At 45.2% G+C, this 27,115-nt stretch overlaps 1 protein-coding gene across 2 annotated transcripts in view; it reads right to left on the bottom strand.

Annotated features, from left to right (window-relative positions):
• ENTPD1 (ectonucleoside triphosphate diphosphohydrolase 1) overlaps window positions 1-27,115 on the bottom strand; it is a 51,502-nt gene that overhangs the window by 2,029 nt on the left and 22,358 nt on the right. For both annotated transcript variants that reach the window (XM_040071469.1, XM_040071468.1), the window contains exons 2-9: window positions 6,013-6,146; window positions 5,497-5,614; window positions 4,133-4,283; window positions 3,124-3,283; window positions 2,248-2,484; window positions 1,464-1,724; window positions 351-470; window positions 46-183 (exon numbers count right to left, since the gene is read on the bottom strand). In XM_040071469.1, coding sequence (XP_039927403.1) covers window positions 46-183; window positions 351-470; window positions 1,464-1,724; window positions 2,248-2,484; window positions 3,124-3,283; window positions 4,133-4,283; window positions 5,497-5,614; window positions 6,013-6,146 — 1,319 coding nt within the window. The remainder of the gene's footprint in view (window positions 1-45; window positions 184-350; window positions 471-1,463; window positions 1,725-2,247; window positions 2,485-3,123; window positions 3,284-4,132; window positions 4,284-5,496; window positions 5,615-6,012; window positions 6,147-27,115) is intronic.

Here is a 27,115-nt window from a genome sequence, read left to right as displayed (position 1 = left end):
TGCAGAGAACTGCTGGGGTAGAGCCCTCCCCACCACAAAACGCACCTTTCCGAGGAAGTGGATCATTTGCCAGTTATTTTCAGTGAACTCATAGCCGTTCTCCAGGAGAGAGAGGATGTAGGCTCCAGAGAAGCAATATTCACTCAGGTACTTCTCTTTGATGTGGTGATATGCTGTCTTCACCTAGGGAAGGAGGCAATCACCAGACTGTTAAACACACCTTCCCACTGCTCCACCTTGTGCCTGAGCGTCCACTGTAAGTGCTGGGGGGATCTTCCCCATTTTGCTCTGGAAATTAACCCCAGCCATTTATCCTACAGAAAAGTATCAGCAGCCCCAGCACAGCTCACCTCTTGCCAAGGCTGGGCACAGAAGCTCTCAATGGTGCTGGTCACTTTGTTCAGGGCAAGGGGGTTTGGTTCACTGGTCAGGTTCAAAAAGTTCATCACAAAATAGAAAGCAGAAAAAGCCTGAAGGAGAAAGATTCTTTTAATCTGACTAGGTCACAAAAGAAAAAAGAGTTTGTTTATTTATAGAGAAATACAAGAAGCAACATCATACACACAAGAGCAGGAATGTTTTCAAGAGTGATGTAATTTTGAGGCATACGGCTCAGAGCTGCTGAGAGATGGATGTAGGAATTGTGACTTCCCAAAGAACTTCTGTGAGCTCTCTCCTTTATGTGTGCCAGTGGCACACAGTGAACACTAATTGCCGTCACAACCATGATCCCATTTTGGCAACTGAGTGAGATGAGTGTGCAACCAATATCGCCACAAAGAGCAGAGGTGAAGGTCTGAAACGATTGTACAGAGCCCCATCATATAATCCAAGGTCCAGAAATACCATCTCTGACCACAGCCAGTAGCTGATAGGTAGGAGGCAGCTCAGGAACAGGGCAAGATTATATTAGCAGTTCCCTGGAAAAGCTCACAATCACTGAGCAGCTCTTGCAGCTCTAGGACTGATGGTCAGCATGGTGTCACACATAATGCGTGTTCAGAGCATGCACTGTCTCCTCATCATGTCTGGGAAGCAGATAGGTGAGCTGACTCGTTTCAGCAGCACTCAGACGCTGCTGGGTAAATTTCAGATCTGGTACCACCACTGAGCTCAGGAGACAAGGTCTGCAGGAGCAGTGGTCCTGCCTGCAGCAGGCTCTCCTGCCTCTGCGGCTGGACATCAGGAAGGACAGCTTAAAAAGTGAGTAAACAGAGCACCCCAAGGAGATGGGTTAGAATGGGAACAGTGCAGTACTGGTAAGCCAGGATTTACTGGGGTAGCTCTTAACATGTCTGTCCTCACAGCAAGTGCAGCACTACTTTTGTAGTTAAATGTCCAAAAAGCCATCTTGTAAATGATTTCCTGCCTCAGTCGTGAAGAATGCACTTTAGCATTACTCTGAATTTCTGCTCTTCTGACATTCTGGATTACAGAGAGTTGAAGAATGAGTGAAGACTCACCCCAAAATCCCCTTGTAATGGAGGTAGGTATATCCCATTGAAGGAGCAATGGGAGTAAGGACAGTTGCTCTTGTTGAAGAGTTTCTGGATATTTTCTCGGCACTTTTGATAGTCCCCCTCTCCCTTTATGTACAGCTGGCTGAAAGGTAATTGCTTCTCCTTGTCTGATGTGCAAGGGTTTTTGAAGAAGTCCCTAATATTTATAGTCCTCTCATAACCCTTGTGAAAGCATGGGTCGGGTAGGCTGCTGTTCTCCACGGTCTGAAAATAAAAATCAATCCAAGCTGTTACACTTTGCTCTAGAATGACCCCGGGGAAGAACACAAGGAAGGGTGGCACTTGTCACAGTACATCGCATCCAGGTGCACACATCAGGTCGAAGGGATAAGGATGGCTTAAGGCACTGGCTATGCAGGAGAAGATGTGGGTACTGCCCAGCCTCCCTGTAGGACCCTGGGCAAATTATTTTAAGTCACAGTTTGTGAAGCTGTGCTGTTGATTTGGGCTTCTCAGAGATGGTGAAATGTCACCTCCCCTGAGTACCTCAGTTAAATGCAATTCTCTTGCTATCCCATGCCTGAGAATCAGGGCATCTCAAACTGGTAGTACTTCTGAAAGTGTCTGTCACCTCTTTGGGCACCTCGTGCCCAGTCTGTATAGAGAACAATGACATTTCCCTAATCCAGACTAAGAGGTGAGCTGGGACACAGCAACTTTTACAGCACCACTATCCCAGAGCAGGGAGGCTCCAGGATCATTCAATTACAGGTGTAGATGTACTTGCCTGTAGATCCCTGGCCAGTTTCTGTTGCAGAGCCTGGTCCTTCCCATAGCAGAGAAAGCTGTGCGTGTACACTTGGTAATCCTTGCCATAGAGACGGAAGTAGAGCTGGTTCTCTGGGGACTCAGAAGAGAGGTCCTTTGATACAAAGGTAATCTGTGTGGAGGCTCCTCCAAGGTCTAGTGCTCCTGATGTCTCACTTGAGGATTTCAGGGAGTGTAGAAGCTTTTTCCAGCCAGACTTGGGGGAAAAAAAATAAAAAAAAATCAAAGTGAACCAGATCTATTGGGCACAGAGAGGATTTATTTTGGAGAAAAGAAAAAGAGAAAGGAATATGAGGAGAGAAGCAGAAGCACAGAACACAGGAAACATGGGAAGTCCTGGAGGGGGCATGAGATGAGAGCTGGAACAAGACATAAGAAAAATGCAAGCTTGTAAATACAGCAGATGGATCATGTCCAAGTGTTTACAGGAGGGCAAAGAATATGAAATCTAATACCACTGTTATGAGAAAAAACAGTCCACTTACTGTTTCATTTCTCAGAAGTTTTATAAGCTCAACAGGAAAGAACCATAGTCAAACTTTTCAGAAACAGAAATATTTTAGATCAGGAAGTGAGAAGGATGCTGTACTCAAGCAAGATTATTGAAGATGCTAGTGTTTTCTTTCAGTGCTTGAAGCCTGACTGTAGCGGTGCATCCTGATACCACTAAGTATCAGGGTGTACTCACAGCAGCTGCTGAGGCAAGATGTGCAGCTTCCTGATCCCTGGTAAATGGCTTACAAGGGAAGAGAGTGCCTGTGGCACCTTCTTGAAGGCAGGACTTACAAAGTGCTGCAAGCCAATGGTTCAGATGTACTTGCCATAGATATACTACCTGCTTGAAATTGCCCAGAAGGTAGTTAATGGTGATCCATCCATAGGCTCCTTCTTCCTGACCAGTGATGATTCTGGCACCCTGGAAGTTGAAGGGAGCTGAGCGTAGTGTGTTTCCTACTGAGGACAAGACTTTGTCAGCTGCACTTTCATTCTGCAACCTGGATGAATGGAAGAAAGGATGGAGTAACTCTGGCTGACAGCTCTCTAGGTGCATTATTCTGAGTAGGCAGCCTGCAACTCCCTACCAAGTGTCAGTGGTGAGAGATTGGTCATTTATGAGTCATCCAGCTCTAACTGGCCATGGTCCTCTCTGTCACACCTTGACAGCACAGCTGCCACCAGCTCTGGCACTCACAGACCCTGCAGCTGAGAGTGCTAGATACTTGGAGCAGAGACCAGAGCTCTTGTTCTGTAGCATATGTCCTGACAGGAATTGCACTGTGGAGACTCGTCTCATTCTTTACTGTCACCATTAGTGAAGAAATTCAGCAGATATCCCCAGGAAAATTTCCCAGGCAATATACACCTAAGATCAATCAATTCCTTGTCCTAGCCAGGAGAGGTCTGGGTCACCCTCATGAAAATCACAAATTGTAATTAAGGGAGGATATGATTATAAAATTACTTTATCCTCTGATGGCCATCTATGGGGAGTTGCAACATGTTTGGGCTCAAAAATCCAGGATTAGGCCTAATGCCAGACTGTGGGGATGTTTGAGCACCCCTTAATTGTGGGGATGTCTGGGCATCACCTTGGGCCCTGCTGATCTCCCGGTGTCTCTGTGCTGCATGTGGATGCCAGAGATGATGGGGAGTTGGAGAGAGTGGGGAAGGAAGGGAAAAGTCCAGGGGACTCGGGGCTCAGGGAGGTCAGGAGCACAGGGGGGTCTCTGGGCACAGTGGGAGCTGGCAGTATGTCCAAGGAGTGTCCCTGAGAGGCCCCCAGTGCACATCCATGGTGATCCCAGGTGCAGTGCTGCAGGGGAGGGGCACAAGCCCTGCAGTACCTGAGGAGCCGCATGCCAGCAGTTGCTCCGAGGTAGACGGGTGTCTCTTTGTGCTGTGCTGAGGGAATCACCTCTTTTGCTTGTTGTAGGCACTGTGCCAGAGAGGGACCTGCCTTCTCTGTGGCATGGGAGTAACCTGAGATCCCAGGGCCTGCAAGAAGTAAAGACACTTCATTGTTCAGACTGCAAGCATGGTCCCAGGATGCTGTCGTGAGCGGCTGTGTTAAACAGTGTCACAGCCGCAGAATCAGATTCAAGCACCCCATTCCTGAGGAGCTTTAGAAATCCTCCAGCACCCACTAAGCCCGATGCACATCGTGGGTGCTCACGGTGCCCAGCATCTGCCACCCTTTCTCTGCAAAGCAGGCTGTGAACCAGCATCGACGAATGAGACAAGCCATTTCTTTAGCATGCCCTGAACATCTGCAGTCTCTTCTCTGAGTCTGCCTGGGTGTACCCTGGATTTGTGCCTGAAAATCCCTGACCCTTCTCTGCTGGCTCCTCTGGGGGCAGATGCTGTCATTTGTTTGTGTACTTTATACTCACACTACAACACCGGGTGTTTTGCAGCTATTGTGTCTCATGCTAACCCAAGTTAAAAATCATTGTCCCTCTCTGCCGTGTGTCCCCTGGTACCCTGGACTGCCCCAGGACCAGTGCCTGCATGGCAGCAGGGAATCCCCATTTGCTCCAGCTTGCTGTAAGCTCAGGGTGCAGCTCGTGACGTGGGATGCTGCAGCACTGAGCAGCTATCACAGCAGCTTGATAACAGCAGGGCTTTCCCCTGCACTGCAGAGAGCTGAAAAGACCCCAGGCAGGTCTGACAGCACCTCAGAATGCAGCGATCCATGGTGGTCTGTGCTGTTCCTTGTGTGCACCCCTGGGCTTCATTTATGCCTTCCTAAACCATACAGCATCTACACAGCAATTAAATAGAATAAAAAAAGCACCATGACATGCATAAACTGAGCAACCTTGAGCCACAAGCCCTGTGCATAACTTGCACAGGAGCCTTGATAAAGGGCAAACCATGCTCTCCCCTCTCATTGTGTTCATCAGCACTTCAGCAAGAGTGCATGCAGACATTTTATTTATTTAAGTACATTCTCTGGTGTAGTTCTTTCCAAAAAGCAACCAATTCTAAGCATCCTGAAAACAAAGGAAAAAGTGGATCCATTTTTCTCCCCAGGAAGGTCAGGCACGTACAGCTCCCCATGGGAAACATTCAGTCATACATTATCTCACAGCTGTAACACCATTTATACTACTGGCCTCTTCCTCTAGATTTCTCCTCCCTCACCTTTTTATTACACTATCTCTTCTTCATCCTACACCCCTTCCCCAGCTCCTTTTTCTCCTCTTACCTTCAACTTTACACACCTCCACCTGCTTCACCACCCCGGTGTCGTTCTCCTTCTCTGCTGGCCACTCGTACACGTAGAGGTTGGTGTGGGACGAGCCCGCATCCAGCACGATCCCATACTGTGGGCAAAACAGAGCCCATATCACACCCCAGGCACCCAACCAGACCTGTGTGTGCTGGCCTCCACACACGGGGGACCAGACACACACAGCCCCTCTCTCTGGAAGCTGTGGGGATGTGTGCCATTGCTCTTCTCAGCAGAGCTTCGGTGCAAAACTCCTGTTGAAGGAAACGGGAGCAGAGAAACCCCGGAGTTGGGGCTGGCTGCTTAAGAGATGATTCCCTGTGAAGCTGGAACTGGTTTTACCACAAAGATGTAAAACAAGATGTTGAGGTGCATGGAGCCAGAAAAAGAGGTTAGCCAGAGTCAGCAAGGGCTGGGACACGTCTGTGGGCACTATGCACACCTAACCACCCCCCCAGCTTGTTTTCCTCTAAGGGTACCAGCTTGTAATACCTTAATATTCTTCGGAAGTGGCTGGTTTTGGGTGACTGCTACAGCAATTAAAGCAATTACAGCCAAAGTAGAGAGGAATCCCAGGATGAGGAGAATCGTTCTTGTTGAGGACATCTTTGGTTTGGTACCTGTGACTAGAGCAGAAAAAGGATGTTAGCATCCCAGTAGCCCATCTTTCCTCACACCCCAAAGGCGTGTCTTCTGGCATGTTCCTGCAGTCCCTTTTCCCTATGAAGTATCTGCCTTTGCCCACCAGGTTATGAATGGCCTGTGTTTGCAGAATTGGCACGGTATGGTTATAAATCACACACGTTGCAGAACTTTTACCACTCTAATTCCTTAAATGTTACAGGCATATTTGGGGTAACCTATCTAACAAATCAAGATTTTTGTGGTTTATTATACATGGTTAGCGATAGAATTCTGTAAAAAAGGCCACTTATAGCTGATGAAAATCATTCACAACCAATATGTCATTTGAGCTTTCAGAACCAGTATACACACGGTTGCACTTGCTAGTGGCTAACATGATGCTGTCCTTCACATTTTTCTGCTTTGGATAATCCTTCATGTATCCCACTGTCAAAACCTCATTTCCCAACTTAGACTTGGCCAGTTTTCCAACTGTTCAATAAAATACCATCTTACTACATGGACCTCTAGAAAGGGTATCAGTGTATTTTCCAAATTTATAACTTTGATGCAAATTCAATACTTCAACCAACAGTGATGCTCCGTACTCTAAAACACTGACTCACATGGGAAATAGTTTCTCTTCTCCTTATACGCAAAAACTCCAGGAGATGTTCAGAAGGACATTACAGGTCATTCAGGATGGCAATACCTCGGTGCAGACAACCACATCAACTGCTGTCATGCTCTGAGAAGGTGACTGAACCTGCTCTGCATCTGCATGCCAGAACTTGTGTTCCAGCGGTCTCCAGACCCAGATCAATGCTCCACATCCATCCTGACACTTCATATCATGCATGCAAATATGAAAAACATCCAATTTCTGATCAGCTTCAGCTTCTAAGTGCTCTGGTTTTATGTGAGAGGTGGTCCCAGGTTACAGAACTATACAGTGTTACCTGACCTTACAAACGACCCTAAATCCTCAAGTTATTCTCAGAAGTTAACCCAAGTGAAAAGAAGCAACACACCTCTGGAAATCCCTAACTACAGGCAAGTAACAGCTTCTTACCTTCTTAGAGAAAATGGAACTTAAAAGTGCCAGGGGAGCACACTTTGAAGATGCTGCAGACAGGCCCATTGGGAATGTTACGCTGACCTGGAGCTCTGTGTTCCCTCCCATGTGTAAATCTGAGGTTAACTGTGAAATTTGGAAGCTTGTAACGCTTGCACTTTGTGAGTGCCTGTTAGAGGCTCAGCATGCTTGCCAATATCTCCAAGAATGCAGCTTAAAAAAACAGTTAGTGCACATACCAGACAGTAGGAAGTAAGAATGTATTTTATCCAACTCTGTTCAAAAACGCCCAGAGCTCAGGGCTTGAAGTGATTAGAAACAGCAGAGCATGACGACTGGGAGAGCTTCCTTCTTATTGGAGAGAGTAGTTGGCTCAGCTTATGATAGCACTGAGCATGTCTGTAGAACTAAAATTATTTTAACCCTAGAAAAATGAATTAAAGCAGATGCTATAATGTAAAATTAGCTGCCCAGCAGAGGTGTGAAGTTAGCATGCCTGAAAACTGAAACTGCTGCTGAGAGTTGTACAGCACATCCACATAATTATTGCCACCCTTACTCTGAGATCTTGCCTAGAGGAAACCCCAAACAAAGTTGTTATGAGTATGCTGTCATAGGAATGGAGGATGTGTGACTTTGCACAAGTTCTAAGGTTTTCAGATTTCCTGTCATGATGGGTATTGTCAGACTGCTGTGTCTTTTCTGCAGCCACACTCTGAAAGTGCCAGCATTGGCAGCAAAGCAGGAACATTGTTCTCACTGTAATGGAACATCCCAATTATGAGCTAGAAATCCCTTGTCTGAAGGCAGAGGCATAATGATAATTGTCTGCATCCCACATGTAGCCTGAGATTAGTAATTTTTTTTTTGCCCAGGCACATTATTTTCTTAACCCTGAATATGACTTTTGCCTGAATTTTAGTTCAGTATCATGAGCACTTTTCAGGACTTGGGTTTGTAGATAGGTCACTTCATTGCTGTATCCCATACCAGACCATCCACCTCTGTGTGAACTCTAATGCTACCAAGGAGAATTTTATTGAAATGTTTCATACAAGAAAAGGTACAAGGTGATAGGCATAACCCAGAAGGTAGTGTAACAAAGTTCCAAAGAGCGCTCAAAGTGTACAGACTTGAATACTTGACAGACTTGGTTAAAAAAGACAAACTTACTTTAAAATATCCAAACAAACAAACAAACAAACAAACAACAACAACAACAACAACAAAACCCCCCCAAAACCCAGCCCATTGCAAATCTACCTAAAGAATTCAGTGTCGTTAAAATTCACTTGCTGTTTGTTCAGAAAGGTGAGGTATTTCAATAAATTCCCTTTTCTGTGCACTTGGTTACCTCCATCAGCTCTAGCTGTGATTGCAGGTTCTGCAGGGAACTTAAAGAACTTTTTCCACCTTCTTCCAGTTCCTTTGAATTTCACATTTGACACTGCTGCATGCCATGCAAGCACTCCCCAGTGTCCACCAAGTGCAGCAGTAGTTGACTGATTGCCAGGCCCCAGGGTTTCCCTGCCACTAGCAGTTTTCCTCAGCTAAAGATTAAGCAGACACGATCTTCTGTCCCCGTGCCCAGTCAGAATCCAAGCAGAGAAGGATCTCTGCTCTTTCTCTCATACTGCCCACTGTGTGCAGTGACTAAAGCATCCTGTAGGGCCATAAGCAGGCATAGAAATGATGCTGCTTTTCTCCTCTCAGAGCTGCTTTTTGCTGGAGCCCTGCCCGGCTGTGCAGGCACTGAGCACTCTCCAGATGCTCCAGCTGCTCAGGCATCTCTCTCTGTTTCCAGTTTTGGTCTCTTTGTTTTTTTGTAGGGGCTACCACTGGTTTCATCCAGTGATGGCAAAAAACCCCCCAGATCTAAAATCCTTTCTGTCTTCAAGACAGAGAAGTGGGCGGATGTTGTCAGTTGTTCCAGGTAGCAGCAATTTTGCTGTGGAAACCCTGTTGCTCTTAGTGAATAACCAGGAAGGACCACACCAGCGTGGGAGGCAGCTCTCTGTGAAGGCAAGGAAGCAGATTTGATGCTTGTGTCTTCCAGAGCTCAAGATAAAGAGGAAATGGCCCCTCCAGCCAGCACGACACTAAGTCACTGTCACCTCTGCAAGCCAGGAGATGTCACTCACAGCCAAGGCTGCCCACCCTCAGCTCCCTTCTCACAAAAAACCCCAAAACTTAGTAACAAAAAGTGAACAGGAATCAGGCAACCCTCTGCTTTTAGACACACAGTAGGCAGAGACTAAGGCTTGCTTAAGGAGTGACGGTAAGAATGTCAAGCAGAAAAGAAAAGATACTGTGCATAGACCAAAGGCATGCTTGGTTCAGACAATCTCACTGTGACCCATCATCTCTATCTAATAAATATAAATATTTTTGTGAGCTCTGACTTCACACAACAGATAAAGCTGATGTTTGATCTTTCATTGGGATGTTCATGCTCTGTTACAGAAGGGATCACAAGAGGCTGTACTGCAAGGCCATCCCTCTTCCACTGCACAAGTGCCACACTGGCAGAGACAGCTCCCACCATCACCTTTGTCCTCTCAGCACCCCTCTGTATGGTCAGAAATGTTCCCATTTTCAACCTTCATTTATTTATTGTCAGTCTATTCTCTCTGCCTGTCTTCCACTTCTGTCTCACAACTCTTGCAATGCCCAGTCCTAAGACAATTTATTCTCTCAGTCAAATTGTAAGATGTGATCTTTTCTGGATTTTTGTCTTTTCCAGCCTTTTCCAGTCTACCTGAAGAGTCCAGCATCACTTCTCTGCATGTAGAATTATTTGTTTATATTTTTCTTGAGTATTCTGACCGGAGCTACAAGGAGACTGGCCTTGGACAGCAGTGAGCCCATTCCACAGGAGATGATACAGTCTAAATGAAGTGAGGTGGGTGCTTGCACTACCTCAGAAACATAGTCATCCACCATCACAGGCTGTGCTAAGTCAACCCAGAACCTCTCATGCAATCTCAGCAAACCACCCAGGAGAGAGGGGCTCTGGCAATGCAGCCTGTGCACATTTTCTAACTGCAGGAGTTTGTGTCTGTGGAGTTCTGCTGGCAATTGTAATTGTAGGGAAAGGGTATGGGAGCAGTCAGTGCTGCTGTTCAGCCTGGAGAGGAGACACACACATCATCCTCCTGGTGAGTGGAAATGAGATTTCAGTTGTCATGAAGTTTTGATTATTCTGGGAGGTTGCTGAACTTGCAGGGTTCAGGGTTTGATGCGCATTACCCAAAACGTACTCCTGCCTTCAGACTCACCACAGCCAAAACTCCGAGCGCATAAACACTCATAAGAGCCACACTGCTTCATTTATCAACCCTTTTATGAAATTTCCCCTGTCCCCAACTGACTTCTTACTCATCCTTCATCTGCCCTTTTCATTTAAACATGCTTGTATCCAAGTTACCTAGGAAGACTTTGATGCAAAGTAATGTAAACCACCTGTTTCAGGCCAGCATACTGGAAAAGTCTTTTCTTAGGCTGTTGAGAGGCTCAAGTTTGTCTTAGAATTTACATACAAGCACATATAAGGTAAATCAATGGCTTTGGTTTAAGGGGCTTTATTTCAAAATATCAGGACAAGACACTCAGCATGTTGAAATTGGAATTCAAGCTCCAGATCAGGATTTTATATCATTTTTACAACTGTTACACAGAACACTGTGGGAGACTCTGCTCCAAGTTTTGATTAGTCATATGGCAAAGACTGTGGCCTAAATATTGGTGTGATCTCTGCCCCTCTTTGTAGGGCTATGTAGAATGATAAATCCACATTGGCTGGGTTATATTTTTCCAGACGTAATACTTGTAAGTGCTGAAGTACAAACATTGAAGTGTCAGTAAAACTGATAATCCAAACAGTATAATGGATTTTTTGGATGCTGTCTCTCAGAAACATTTGACACTGAAATCATGCATCCCTACATGTCTCAAAACCCACAGACTCCTATGAATTTAGGCTGTGCAGCTCGGCAGCTTGAACTGTCCCATGTGCACACACAGCTGTGCATTAGTGAGCTGGAAGATAAAGAGTGTGCCTGTATCTGAGATAACACCAAGCTGAGAGCAAAGCACACTGAGACATAGGACTGGAATTGAAAATAAATGACAAATAGCTGGAGCCTGGTGAAAACATCTAGCTCACTTAAGGACAAAAGCAAATATGACATTTAGGTAAGAGCCATCACCGAAAGACAGTGTGGTAAGCAATCTGTTAAGCAGCTTTTCCAGAGAAGACATTGTTGCAGTTATAGCAGTTTATAGTAAGCTTTCCCTCCATCTAAAGCTGGTAAATCCTCCTGTGAGGTTCTATGACCAATTTTGGACACTGCCTTTCAGGAAACATGTTTCTCCACTTGGAGAAACTCCAGAAGAGAATGAGAAAGATTACAAGCCTAAAAGCTTGACCTGTGAGGAAAGACTGAAGGAACTGGAATTGCTGAGTTTACAAAAAGAGGAGTAAAGAAGGCTCATGAGTTGTCTTCAGAGAAGTGACAATTCTATCTGCCAGCACTGGTGTAGCCAATCCTGCCTCAGGATGAGGGTGGCTCCAGGATTTTCTCCCAGTTCCATTTCCTTGGTTCAGAAGGAGGGGAGTCAGCAAAAAAGGACAACGCACTCATAAGCTATGTTGTCAGCAAAGCCAGTGCAGTGCATATGCTCTCCCTGTGGGATACAGATGCAGATGTCCAAAGGCGCTCCCTCCCTTGCCCAACAAAGCTCCAAGTTTTGTTCAGACATAATTCAGCCACAGCATCCACCCTGCTGTATGCTATCCATGTGTGCAGCACTGCGTGGTGTGGGAGTACCTCATCCTTTTGCTGCTTTTAGTGTTGTGGCTGGGATACAACCCCGAGAAATTGCACAGGACACATTGAATGAGCCCTCTTTTCTAGGAAAAAAGAAAAGCATGTGGAAATCCTGGAGAGCTGCTGGGTGCTGGGTGCAGCAAAAGCTGAGCAGTAGTAGCAGGAGATGGACACAAAGCAGCAGGCAGCACACGGGCCCTTGTCTCCGCTGCACAGCTGCCCGCAGCACAGAGGGGCTTTGTGGCCCTGCGGCGCAGTTACTGCTGAGACGTGACGTCCAGGGGTTCTGGCCAGGAGCCCCAGTGGCCCAGACCGCCACCAACAAGTGCCCCAGCCACCCGTGCATCAGGTGGGTTCCCCTGTCAGAGACCTTCCCAGGGCACAGAGCTGGGGATGGTGCTCAGCCTCCCAGGCTCTCTGCAAGGCACTCACACCCCCTCCCACCCTGGCCTCACAGCCCACCTCCCTGGTGTTATACACTGGCCCCACCAACTCTTCCTCATTAAATAATCGCTCTGCAGGAAGATATTTTTCTGACTTGCATCACAGCAATCAGACCCAGATACTCAATATTCTTAAATACAACCAGCAAGTGGCAGGATGCTGCTGACACAATGACCTTTAGATAGTTATTTTTCACATTTCTATGCTGTTTACTGGACTTCTAAGCCTGTATCCTGCTTGTACTCATACTCATTTCTTTACGATTCTCACGTCAAAGAGGTTTTTCAAATCAGAAGAGAAAACTGTTATCAGTTACATCAGTTTCATCGCAGGAAACCTCTGCTATTAATTTGCCATTAGCAATCAAAGCTACATTTTAACTGGGGAAGATTTATTGCCTTTACCCACAAAGCTTGAACTTTCATCAGAAAATATCCAGTGAGCTCAAGGGGGGGCTTGCCCTCTTCCCCAGCTTACCAGCTAAATTATTGCTTGAGTATGCTTGACTATCACATGATGTGAAGGCATTTGTTTGACTTTTTTTGGGGGAAAAAAAAAAAAAAAAGATGCATCAAGCGGTGACATCTTTCAGCTTTGTCATTACTGATAGTTTGAATACTCAGACTTGCAGTGGCCCAATGGTGCTGCCAGGCTTCCACTTGTGCTCGAGATCCTTACATTCTTCTTTCTCTTCTTAACTCTATGGCCATGATTTTTTTCCTTATGCTCCTTTTGACCATCTTTTACACTTTTTGACTTTAAATTTGCATAGTTTAATCTTCCCTTGTTCTCCTCTGAATATGCATCTTTAGAAGATCTAATTATTTTCAAATTAACATAACTTTCAACAGTTGAATTATGGCTTTTGTGGAATGAAATAAGAAGAGAATGGGCTGCTTCTTATTAGCACTCTTATTTCCACATTTTAAATACTCTGCTGATTCAGCTCAAGTATTTTTATTTTGTGATGTTTCTTCTTTTAAGAGCTACTAGATATTGTTGACATAGAATAAGTGTGCATTTACTTTTATAATAATTCAAAACTCTCAAAGAAATTCCTCCTTTTCTCTTGAGACTGTGGTCAACACATGTTTCTCTTGAGCTGGAAATATTGTAATGCAAATTGTGACATGGTCACCCTCAGTTCTGAGAAATTGCCTCGTCTTTCACTGAAATCCACCATAGTATCAGCTTTTCTTGTCCCTCTAGAGAGAGCCATGCCGTTCTCTGTCTCCAACATCCTGGCTGGCAACAGGCACTAACCTTCTATTGCTTTGGTCTCTTGCTCCCAGTTCTGCCCCAGGCAGCTATTGTGCGCAACTATTTAATTTTTATTGTTACTGAAGCCAGCAGGACCACTGCTTACACTGGAAGATGGGTGATGTGTCAGTCACATCACCAACCCAGTACGGCCCACCCTTTCCTGTGTCCATCAACCACCCACACACGAGGGGGATGTACAAGTTATCATGAAAAAAAGGGAGGAAACAGCCGCCAGAACAGCCACTCCCCGCTTCAACATTGGGCCAGCAAGTTCAGAAACTTCCTGGAGAACAAAAAGTCCTGAGCTTTGTGAACGCTGCAACGCCCCACAGGAGGTTCTGATGGGGAATGACTGCAGAGGAAAGAGATCCAAATACCCGGTAACCCAGAGGCTGCTCTGTACCCAGCACGCTTTGACTGCCAGTGGTGTCAAACACAACCCCAGCAGTCACCAGCTTCCCTGGCTGCCCTCTCCACTGACAACCTTTCCTGCCTTGAAGGGGCTGAGGCCACCCAGCCTCTCAGCACACCTCGAGGATGTTTTTCTCTGAACTGTAGATTCCTGGGATCACCTTGTGTGTTGAATAACATGACAGCTTTCAGGGGCTCCCTTCCCTGCTTTCCAAAATAAACAGCACAGCTGCCCAAAGTGCCACATGTCAGCACGTGGAGCCGCTGCCTGTGCCGCCTAATGATTTCTGCACGGAAAAATAATCAGCATTTCTCCTGAAGTTTCACTTCCCACTCAGGACCAGAAACCATTGGAGACTGATCACAGACACACAAACACTGTTCCAAGCTGGTGCAGCATCAGCAGAGGCCCCTGGGGGTGATGCTAATCCCACAGCAGTTCCACTGCAAGCTGCAGTGCCTAACTGTTCCTGGGATTATGCATACACCCAGGTTGTGCCACCCCTTAATGGAAGAAATAAATTCCTAAGATATGAGCTCTTAGTTACTGTTAAAAGTTACTGTTCTAAGTTTAATAGTTCATAAGCAAAAACTTGTTTGTTTGTACCCCTATTCCCTACTCCCTACTCTATGCTGTACTCCCTTTCCATCGAGCGTCACTGCCTCCGCTCCCAGGAGACTGTGCACCCAAGGCCATATCCATATGCAAATTAAGATACACTGGGCTCAAAAGACCCCCAGAGACGATGAGCCACCAGATAACTGAGGACTGGAAATAACAGCTCTAGCCCGGCAAAACGGTACGGAACCTCGGATCATCAATTAGAGCCAGCCTTGTGTCGTCACCATGACCCAGGTAGTTCTTGACCAGAAGGACACCCCCGAGACGTCAAGCCATTATTGTCTTCCCAGGGACTCTCGTGAGGATGGAAGCCCCAGTTTTTCTGGGTGGCAAAACTGAACTACTTCTTCACGTTGTCCATTGGGATCAGCGGCGGTGTGCGCGACCCCTCGAGTTCCCCACCCAGAGCTGTCCTTAATAAAAGCCTTTAAAAAGGGGCTGGTCTCCTGGCCCATTTGTAACACAATACTGTGATTTCCTGCACAATGATTTGCTGTCTTAGATGAGCATTTCTCAGTCCTATAAGGTACCCAGTGAGCTTTTCCTCCCTCAACATGCATAGCATCCATTTGCAGCAGAGAACACTGTAGGCACCTCCCCTTGCAACTAATCCTAGCAGATGAAGCAAAGAGCTCCCTGCTATCCAGGCAGGGCAGCAGCCCTGCTGCCTCCTTTCAGCAGGGCTAGAGCTGCGTGCACAAAAAAGGATAGCGCTCTGCTTAAACACTTCCCAACTCACCCCTTTACCTCCAGCTGTCAGCACTGAGATCTCCTTTCCTCATTGCAGAGCACGGGACAAGGAACAGCTGGAATAGTTTCTTTCTCTTGCTAAGGAGCACATCCACTATCTAGGCCTTGTGGAAAAATATACTGATTTCTTAGAGGTCAGCTTTAATAACTAGGATTCCCACAAACCATGAGGAGAATTCAGCTCATGATATTTGGCATGAATATAATTCTCTGTTCCTCATGCTGCTACAATTTCCATTTCAAATAGCAGGAAACAAATTACCCTGTGGTATTTTTAGTGACAACCAATGGCAAGGAACATGGGATCAAAGGCTATTGCGGGACACAGGCCTTGACAAAGTTCCTGAGCGTAAGGGAAGAAATACTTCTTGGAAGTTACAAAGGTAATAAGGCAAACATGAATCTAAATTTCCACGGCCAGAGGAGCTCTTTGAAAAGACTGGAGCCTCATGCTGACATGTAACAAAGCAGCAAAGAAGTTTTGCTGGATGAATGGGCTGGCACAGGATGCTATTAATCTCTAAAGTTCAGATTACTTATTAATGGGATGTGCAGTGAATCCTGAGAGAAGAATTAGGCTCAGGAAAAGAAACCCATTTATAATCATGCCGTAGTTTGGCCTTCAATTTGTGTGCCTCCATTAATCTTCCCTCTCCCCACTATTCTTTCCTCAAATATTTCAAAGCACAAACATGAAATATTTTGGATAAGGCAACATGCGTACACGGGGACAGTCACAGCAGCCCATCCTTCTTTTCTGGGCCCATGTGAAAAGGAGATACAGCTCTGCTACTTCCCTGGAGCCACTCTGTTTCCCAGCCTCGTTCTACATGTTCTCCCTCTGGCTTGGGATGGGAGGTTTGATGGCTCGATGGCTCAAGCTCAAACCAAAGCCAAACTTCCAGTCCAGCTGCAGAGCTTGCAGCAAGTTCACATGAGCACACATTTTCCTCACATCTCCTGCAGGAACAGGGACATTGAAAAAGTTATTTATTAACAGCTCTGGGACATGAGCAAGAAAGAAAACAAATCCATTTATAAATCAGCTAAAGAGAAAACTTGTGACTCTAATGGTCTCCTTTGTAATTCCTTAAGGGTGGCCTGGAGCTGCCCTGGCATCATTTCTTGTGATGCTGAATCAGCAGAACAGCCCCACTTGTGCATTGAATAGCCTGATAAGAGCAAAACACACCCAGGAAAGCACTAACTCACACCATGTCCAGATTTTTCTTTGTTTGTTAGGGGTTAGGGAGACTGATAGTGCTTAAATTCCTCACCACTAAATACCAAGGAGTGAATCACATTAGCATCTACCTCTGCAATCCAGGACAAATGCTTTCCTCTGGGACAAGGTGGAGACAGGATAAAGGGGGAAAATTCATGCTGGAGCTGTCTGAAAGAACAACGTCACTGCTATCTCAGCTCTCATTGAGGAGCATACCAATCCTGAACGTGTTGCCAGACTTTGTTCTTTGATAACATTTCTCAAGGGCGGGGGGGGAGGGGAACAAAAATAACAAAACTCTGTTCTGTTTAACCATAGTTACCCATAGCAGAGAAAAGCTGAGCTAAAGTTTCCAACAACTATCAGAACAAAATCCTAAAATAGACATGAAATCTACCATTTTTGAATTTAAAACTGGCTGGACAAGGGTTCCATCATGTGGAATCAAAAGTTGTGTAAAGAGAACAAGGCAGCTTATCAAGATGATATGTTAGAACAACAGTGCTAAAATGCTCAGTATAGCAGTGATATGGATAAAGAAACCAAGGCCTCAAGCAGATATGGCAAATTGTTGTGCAATTCATTGGGAGGAACTGTATGTCCAGGAAGGAGAGATAAATTATGTACAAGGTATCTATGGAAACCACCATCTTATACAGGAAACAAACTCAGAAAAAGACAAACAAGAGAAAAATAACTCAAACTTCAGATGCTCATAAGGCCAACAACACTAATTGAAAGCAGGATTTGATCCCAAAGAGATAGGGCTCACATAAAGAGATGTGAAATATGGAAATGAAGGCTAGCAGCTGAAGCAGAAATAGGAGCTGTACAGTAACTCTTTGGGGCTGTCTCCTCAGAGAAGATGTGGGAGCCCTAGCCTTAAATCCATTTATAAACTGGCTGGGCTCCCACAGCAGTCTCATTCAGATGACTCTCAGCAGTAGGACTCTTCCTGGGCCGTGACCTGCTCATCCTTTACGCAGGCATGTGGGAAGTCAACTTACTTTGGGTGGGAACGGTGAAGTCCAAGTGCTTGGGAGCAGTTTCAGTTTTGCACTGCAAGCATCTGAGGAGTTTCCTTGCCCTCCTGTTTTGTCTGATATTTTTATCCAGTATTTTTCAGCCCTTGGAGCTCTTACAGCTCAACTTAGGCCTGAGAATACTTTTGCTACACTGATCACACCAAAGCAAAAGCATCTTAAACTCTGATGGTCTTAGCAGTTATAAATGAAAAAATACGTGAAAGCTTTTTTTAAGAATGGAGAAGTTTTCAATGTAGCTACCATAAAGCAAATTAATGCAGCAATAGTGCATGACCTTCCGAAACAGGAAGACAGTGTTCATTTCAAAAAATCTTTTTGGTCCCATTTTCTCACCCACGCTCACTCCCCCCATACTCACAGGCGCCAAGCTCGTCGAGGTGCTCCAGCAGGATCCTGTGTGAGATGAGACCAAGTGTGCCAAATGCCAAATTCTCACTGCACCTCTTGGGTTCTCTTCAGTGACAAGCTACAAATTCTTGAGCAGGTCTTTTGCCATCTTCAGGAGTTAATGGTTACCACAGGGTGATCCTTCTGCCTGGAAATCCCCTTTATCTAGAACAGGTGGCTGCTCAGTGCCTTTTTCTCCCCCTTATTTTGGGTACCTTAGCTCCCACTGTCTGTCGGAGAGAAGGACAACTTGCACAGAGGATTTGCTGTGAGTTTACTGTGATCCATCTGTTATTTGAGCGCTTCTGGTCCCCAAGGACTTGTCTGCACAGAGGCTTTATCAGCACCCAGGCCTTTTCCTGACAAGCCATCCATGTGAGGCTTATCAGGGCACAGGCAGGCAGACTTGTCACAAACACGTTTTTCAGCACTTACCCGGTTTTCGTGCAGTCAGTCCCATCCTTGGTTATCAATACCGACCACTCAGCCCGTGTCACCTGCTGAGCAGCTCCCTGTGACAGTACGGGGTGAGACATTGTCACCAGTGTAGCTGAGACCTGGTACTGTTCCTGTATCCAGGCTTGCAGGGCCAGGCTGCCATTAACATCAGCTTCTCCCATAAAGCTCCTGTGAGGCAGGATTTTATCCCAGAGCAGAACCACAGCACCCACAAGGAGGCTTTTTGCACACACATTTTCTCATGTCACGTTCTTACGAGTCCAGCCTCCTCCCAGCACACGGACACCAAGCAAGGCCAGGACTCTCTCACCACTTTCCCAACTTTGCGGAGCTCCCCTTGGCTCTGTGGCTTCCACAGGTGACTCCAGCTCTCAGCAGCACTGTCTGCCCACATCATATGGGAAACTAATAAAAAACAGGTGATACTGGAGGCCTCATCTTACTTCTGTCAGCCTTTCCCTAAAAACAACTCATTACACTTAAATTTGACACAGTGCTTTTCACCCATACATCGCCAAGGAGTTTACAGAGGTCAGCACCATTAGCCTTATTCCCCCATGATGAAAAAGCATAAGAGAGCAGCAGACATCCCAATGCTCATCCACTCGTCTGGGTAGCTCTCCTGGACCAGGGGTTGCAAGCACACTCCTTCCTGCAGAGAGGCAGAATTCCCAAGGCCCAGGGAAAGAGCAGCACACTTTGGCTACAGCTACTCTTAAATTCATCTTCCATCATTTTGATATATTCTCTGATGTTCTGCCAGACTAACAACAATTTGGAGATTAATGGTCCAGTAAAGTACACACATGACTCATGCTACAATTTCTATCCAGTTCTGCTACAACTTTAAAAACAGGGAATAAAATTTGAAAATGTTATTTAGGTTAGAAGAAACATGCTGGAAAAGAGCAGTATAGGCATCAGAGTCCCATGGAGGGATGTCCTTTGTCTCCTTCCTGCAGACTAACTTTAGGGATGGAGGAAGGAGAAACCAGCAGAGTTAAGAAGAATTCATTACTACATTATAAAGATGCCAATAAACTGAAGACTAACTGCTACACTGCACAAAAAAAAATTCCTGAGATGTGTAAATTTATGGTTACAGTCTCCTGAGAAATAGAGAGACAAAAGAAGTTCACCAAATCCCTATTTAAAGGAGGACATCTCTTCCCAGCAAGGCCTATGGGATCCAGTTAATATTCTTATGTGCCAAGTGGCCACAGGATTGAAGATTCTTAAATTAGTAGAGAAATTACTGGTTTCTGTAGCTGAAACACGCTTTGTAACCTAAAAAGCAACTGTGAAATTACTGTCTTTAACAAGGAGTTCATAGCATGGGGCCAGGTTCTATTGTAAACCACTATTTTTAAGATGAAATGCATCTTAAATGCAATGGGTTTTGTTTCACAGTTTGCTTAACTGCTCTGTTTTCTCTGCCACAAAAAGGGACTATCCTACCTCTGTCTTATGCCATAGTTCCACCTTTCAAATACGGTCCTAATTCTCTTTAGTCAATGACAGAATAAATTCTAAAGAACCCTGATGGAAAATTAATTTCTTCTTTTCTGTATGGCTTTCATGGTTTTGGTCACAGTATTTTCTAAGTATTGTAAACAAGAGCCTGACGACTAGATTTACCAGAATAAAGTTCTTTCTGGCTTCCGCTGTGTTCGTGTTTACTGCACTCTCAAACAAAGCTGACAAACAATAAGCTTCCTATATTATCTCAGTGAAGTGAGACTAAATATATAGAAGCTTTAGATCAACTTATTTGGCACATTCAATTCAAGACAAAACTGCAGATTTTCAGTGCATTTCCCTAAAGAATCTGGAGCCAGCAGCTAGGGGCTGATCGTGGCAAAGAGCAGATGTTCTCCCTGGCAGGAGCTGCCCACTCCCATTCTGGCAAAGAGCAAGGAGGGAGTTTTCAGCAGAGGAACAAATCCCATTCCGTTACCTGTTCCCACCACCAAATCCACCCTCCACAAAGCAGCTCCACCTTTCCTCTCACTGCATGCCTGCTCCCTGGGCTCTGCCATGCACTCTGGATGTTTCCATCCATTAACTGTGCTGAAGGGACTCCAAATTCCCTCCATCCCACACTTTTGGAGGAGTCTACCCCTTCTTGCTAAGCCCAGGGAGGAAGGTGGAGATGCTGCTGCCTTCCCTGCCCCCAGCTGCAGTGTGACTTCTGGTGAAGGGCAGAAACCACAACAGCTGAACCAGCCTCTCCCGTGTCTCTCCGGGGAGCCCCTACAAGCAGATTGTGACAGTGCTGTGAACCGAGAGGCTGAAGTGGTTTCTGAGTCCTGAGCTGCTGACTCACATTTTCTAGTCACCACACAGAGCTCAAAGGCCAGGGATGGTTTGAGCTTTAGTTGAGAGGTTGAAGACAGTAAATGAAAAAAACCCCACCCACTAAATCTCATTCCTTTGTAAAAATAGGTCCATTTTCTTTGCATCCTCTCCATCAAGAACACTGGCATTCACTATGATTTGTGATCAGAGCCAGGATTCTCAGGAGGATCAGAAACAAAGGGGAGAATACAAATCAAACTAAGAGCCTTTAACTTCTACTAAAGCAACATAAAAATGTTTGCTCAAAGGTGCAAGTCCCAGCCTGTAAATCAGTCACAGGGTTACTTTTTGGTCAGAAGATCTGTAGCATTCAGCATAGAACAGCACGGGCCAGACTGATGGATACATGTCTGTTCATACTAGGAACTTAATCCCTGTGTTGACAGCACAAAGGGAATTTGAAAGGCAGTGTGAAGGAAGGCAGAGAAGTGGCTCTGCAGATCCTCACTGAAAGCTCTTCCCAAGCTGGACTGGATGGATATGGGCCCCAAAGGTTTCAGATAAGAACCATGATAGGCAGAGTTGTGGCATTGCTGGTGGCGGCTAAGCGCCAACAGAACCGTGACAGCACTGACCATTACACTGTCTGCATCAGCCAGTGCAGCACTAGGGGCAGAGGGACAGGGAGCCCAAAGAGCAGGCTGGGAAACAGATCTTTGCAGCATTTTCCACATTTGGGGGCAGTGAATGCATGGGATGATGTGAGCAGATGAATTAGTTCAGTGTGCACTTAGCTGACTCTGTTCTCTTCCATCTGGTCTCTCGCACTTTCCCCCTTAACTAATTTCTTAGTTTGTACTGCTAATGCAGTGTTCAGAGCACAGAGCTTGTTTCATGGCTCTCTTTGTGTTACAGTGAAGATTTTCCTCCAGCACCTCCCAATAACTTTCATGAAAGTGACTTTTACCCTTACCCCCCTTCTGTTCTCTTGCTTGGGCCGGTGTTGACTTTTGAGTCAGACAAACTGAAAGTCATCACAGGATAAAAGAAACAAGGCTAGAGACAAGGACGAGTGCCTTTTCTCTTTCAGCAACAAGATTCATTAGGCTCTGCTGTTCTCTATGTGAGCATTCTGGCAACAGCTCTGTGGCTGGGAGACACTGATGGAAATGCCTGCCATAAACCTTCAGCTCTGCTCAGGAAAGGGAGGTTTCCAATGAGTTGAAACTTAAAGCCAGTTCTCACACCTAGATGACAAAATAATAATAGAGTTTTATAAGTAGTACCCATCTAACAGCTTTCAGAAAACCAACTGGGTGCTTCTCTTGTGAACATGATCTAAAATTTTACAATTTAAATTTGATTAGCCTGAAGCAATACTAATCCTTTATGAGGTGGCTCTCCAAAGTAATTTCAGTATCACCTGCTTCATCCCAAAGTTCAGCCTAAACCCTTCTGTCTTTAACCACATCTTAACCACCTTGAACAGATGATTTCTAAGCTGAGAACTCAGCTCCTGTCTCAACACACTTCCAACCACATCCAGCTCTGTGGAACACTGTTATTGGGCGTTGGGCTAGTAAGAAAGTGTAAAATACCTACCCAGAGGGCATTAACCCAAAAGTTTTATTTCCGAGCTGCTCTCAAACCCACAGGTGGAAAAATGTTTCAGGAAAAGAAGGAATGTAAGCATGATACTGTTGCACCACACTATGCCAGTTATGCAACTTAGGTAAAACAAAAAAGATTGTAAATTATTATAGTTTCTGTAACCCTTTGCTTTTCAGGTGTTCAGCCTCTTAAACTTATTCTTTCTCCTCTAGAAATTCCTCAAGGGTTTTCTATATGCTTCTGGTAATTACAAGTCAAGGGGCAAATAGATTGCACTGGCCACAATAAAGTTGACTAGAGGACAACCTTCTCCCTCCATGGTAATGAAGAACCCAAAACCTCTGGGTTATGGCTGTCCCAGATATATATATATATATTTATAGACATATCACATACATGCACACACCTCTACATATTTTTTTTCTGAACAACATTGTCTGGAAATCTTTCTGGTCTATTCAGTGTTTGAATGTCAAATTTTCCTCACAAAGTCACATTAGCTGTCCTTTTACAAGCTTGGCTTAAAGCCTTTTATTTGCTCTTTATCTTTCCAACCACTCTTGGCTTCTTTAGGCTTTTTCCTCTGACTTGATTGGTATTTGTACTGGTCCACCCAGCACTGACAAACTCCATCTGCAGATCAGCAGTGATTTTATGCTTTTTAGATCATTATTGGAGATGTCTAATGCCATCAGGCCTTTTGCAGAATACCTCTGAAAACACAGCTGTTTCATGATTATTTCCTTTGAAATCTATTTTTGAGGTCTATTGTTATCCAGGTCTTAATCCATTAGTTCATTCTTTGCTAGAGAGCCATAGGGAGACTTTTGCAATCAGAACAACATCAGAAGTGCATCTATTGTGAAGAAGTTTAAACATGGAAGGTATTCATATTAACTCTTTTCAACAACATTTTTTTCCTCTGGAAAATAAAACAAGTGCCAATAATTAGTCAGAAAATAAAGGACCAGTGTCGTCCCAATCCTACACTTATAATCCAGGCCATGGTTGTCCAATACCAGCCAGGGAATTCTGTTCGTTCAGTTCCCCTTTTGTGTAGTTGTTCTTAACTATCAGGAGAGTCAGGCTTCAGGATTCCCTTAACTTACAGTCCATATTTATTCAACAGCCACTCAGCTTTTATGAATACTTATTTTTTTTTCCCTAGAACTTCAATGAGTGCCCACATGCATAAGATAAAATGCAGCCTGGCTTTTTTTTCCAAATGGGAATCACACCAGGCTTGTGTGACATCTATTTTTTTAAATCAGCTGACTTACCGTGTAAAGAAAAGAGCCTTCAAGAAAGCAAAGACAGATTAAAAGATCTACCAGTACTTGAAATACTTCCCACCACTCCTTATAAGTGCATTCTCCAGCCAAGTTCCAAACCCAAAGAAACATATTCCTTGAAGTCCTTGCTGCAAACTCTTGTAAGTGGGACTATCTCCATTCTAGGATGAAGACCAACCTGCTCAGTTGAGGGGGCCACATGAACTCATATTTGCTCCTGTCTGGGATGAGTAATTTCCTTTTTGATGCATTCATTCCATTTTGACAATGTTAACATTTCTACAATATTATTCTGAAACTTACTTTGATAAGTTTTATTCTCTACAAAACCAAAAGAATATAATCAAACTAGCTATTAAAGCTTGGTTACTGAGGTGATCTACCCAGTGATTTCTATAAAACTGATATCAAGCTAAGTTAGCAATAGCTCTGCAGGACACCCACCATCATACTGCTGGGATATGGGGTGGACAATAGCATCCTTCCCGTTGCCAGGGATATCCATATTGTTCCAGCTTGCTGAAAATGAACATCATTGTGTATAGGTCTTCTCAGTAAGTGTTAGGCACATTTAATTTCAAATTGTTGTTAAACTTTACTGACCCCAAAACATTAATCTACAAAACAAACTACTTCCATGAACATCCATGAAATATTCCTTCATATCAGAATTCATTTCCTCCCCACCCCCTCCAAACTTGTAAAAGTATTTAACCAACACTTTCCTGGTTTTGTCCTGCATCATCATTAAAATCTTGCCCTGTCCACCTCCATAATGATCTTGCAATTGATCTATACACATTATTTTGTTCCTGAGGCATACTAACAGCTTCCTTTGTATTATGCCTGCCCTGATAAATTTAGATTTTCTCGAGAGATCTTTACTTTCTCTAAATAATCTTCCCCAATTCAGAGTCTATGTTTTCCATCAGATGTTCTCCACTTCCTCTTTCTCTCCTTCCTTTTAATTTACTTGTTTTAACTTCTATTTGCTGCCTTCACTGCCTGAATGAACAAATTGAAGTAATCTTCATTCTTGGTTTTGATGTGCTGCTCAATATGTCTTATTTATATTTGTGATTTTTTCCATTCACATTCCTTTACTTCCCCCACCCACATCAGATTTTCCTTTATCACTGTTCCATGCTAGAATAATCTATAGAAAGACACTGATTAATTAATCTCTGCATATATAGAGACCTCTAAATCAGAGTTACTACATGAGCATCTTTTATGTTAAAATAGATAAATTTTATAAGGTTTTTTTTTCACTGCTGTCTACATGAGATCAGTGTCATGCTCTTGCCAGAAGCACACCCATGTATCTTCTAGTAACATGTACTTTTTAGGTTGTCATGATTTCTGCCCAGGAAAATATTCAGTGATCAATGATATAACTTGTTGCTATGTAACATCCCAACCAGAATTTCTTTCTTGGCCATGTTAGCATATTGATCCAAATTTCAAAGCAAAGCTGACAGTATCAGTAATTCAAAACAAGCTTCCTAAAACTGAAGAGTAGTGTTCCAAAGGCATTCATTACAGTCCCTGTGGACATGGCTCACAGGAAACAGGTGTCTCACTGAAACACTTCCTAATAATTCGTTTCTCAGAAAGGACATGCCCTTGGTGTGCATTTGTGCCTCATTTCGAGGTGGAACCTTCCTACTACCTGATAGATACCACCTGCCCCAGACTGCCCCGTGCCGAGCCCACTGACTGCTGCCTCTGGAAAAGATACTGCGAGAGGCATTCTCAGAAACAGGGTGGCGTTTTCTTTTCCCACACAGATGAAATGCAATACCTTGCTTTTCATCGCACTAATTTTCTCTAGGGTCCTGCAAGACTTGCATGCTCTGAGGATCTGCCCAGTACAGAACCATCATTGCCTCATCTGCAATTCGCTTGAGTCAGTTTCCTTTAGTTTCCTTCTATCTCTATAAATTCCACTTTCTAAAAGAAGGCTTACTTGGTCGCTTTTCCTAAATCAGTTCTCATTATCCAAGTTTCTTCCCTGTGATTCCTCACCCACTAGAAAAGACATCTCTTTTCAAGCATTAGATTTCATTTTTGGAATGAAACTTTTAAAAGACTGGTTTCAAAGCTATTCTTATCTCCCTCCTCAACGGAGGCAAATTATCTCCAAATATTTCCAGCTTCACTCATGACTGCATAAACTAATGAGCTAACCTTCTCCTTCTGCCAGTCTTTGCTTTAAATTTTGATCTGCGTCAGACTGAGAAAATGCTTCTTCCCCTCAAATGCCACTTATTACACTCCATGAAGATAAAACGTTGGAAAGGTCTAGTGTACCATTTTGTTTATTCTAGGCGGGGGGGGAAAAAAAAATCACACTTTGTTTCCCCGTTGTCATAACGATGATGAATGAGAGACTTCCACCTGGTACTGAACAAGGAACTATCTGCCCAAATAGTTTCCCTGTTTACTGCCTCTCGCGTATTTGTCCGAGTTCCTGCTTTGTGTTTGAAAGCCCCGCACAGAGCGCAGCGCTGCCAGCAGCACGGAAAGACGGACCGTGTTGCAGAAGGCGCTGTAAACAGAGGGTAAGGCACCCAGATAGGAAAAAGCGGATACTAAACTAGGAAATGTTTCTGTCAAACGTTGTGGCTGGTGCTGCTACGTGCACCGTGTCAGCTGATTATAAAAGGCAAAGCCAAGTAAAAGACATGTGTCCTGTAGAAAAATCACGGTGCAAATAAGCATCTGCAGCTGTTGCCGGGTCCCTGCCCGCTCCTCAGGACCGCAGTTAAGGCCAGAGGGCTGCCGGGTGGGGAATCCTCCTCTTCCGAGCCCGTGCAGCGAGAGCCCCTCGCAGGCAGCGCGGCTCTGCTCGCAGCCCCAGAGCCATTGTTTCCCACCGAGATCTCCTAAGAGCCGGCACTTCGCCGTGTTTTCGCTCTGCCCTCCCCGCCCCCTTCGCCCTTGGAGCGCGGCGCCAGTCCGGGGACAGCGCGGGAGCCGCCGGGGCTCCCCTGCCCGCCGCGGGGAGGGGATCCCTCGCTCTGACGCCGACAAACTTCTGGCGGCCGCCGGCGCGGAGCCCCCGCTCCCGCCCGCCCCGCTGCAGCGCCCGGGGACCGCCGGCCCGCGGCCACCGCCGGCTCCCCCCGAGCCTCGGCCCCCCGCCCGGGCTCCCCGGTCACAGCTCGGCATCGTCCTCCGGGAACCACCGGGAGTCCGGGGGCTGGAAGATGATGTCAGCCGGGGGCGGACTGCGGCAAGGCTGCGCCCACCCCGG

The sequence above is a fragment of the Hirundo rustica genome, chromosome 8 (assembly GCF_015227805.2).
Source record: "Hirundo rustica isolate bHirRus1 chromosome 8, bHirRus1.pri.v3, whole genome shotgun sequence".
In the NCBI taxonomy this organism is placed as follows: Eukaryota; Metazoa; Chordata; class Aves; order Passeriformes; family Hirundinidae; genus Hirundo; species Hirundo rustica.
Note: the sequence above shows the minus strand (reverse complement) of the source record. Positions and strands in the feature narration are given on the sequence as shown.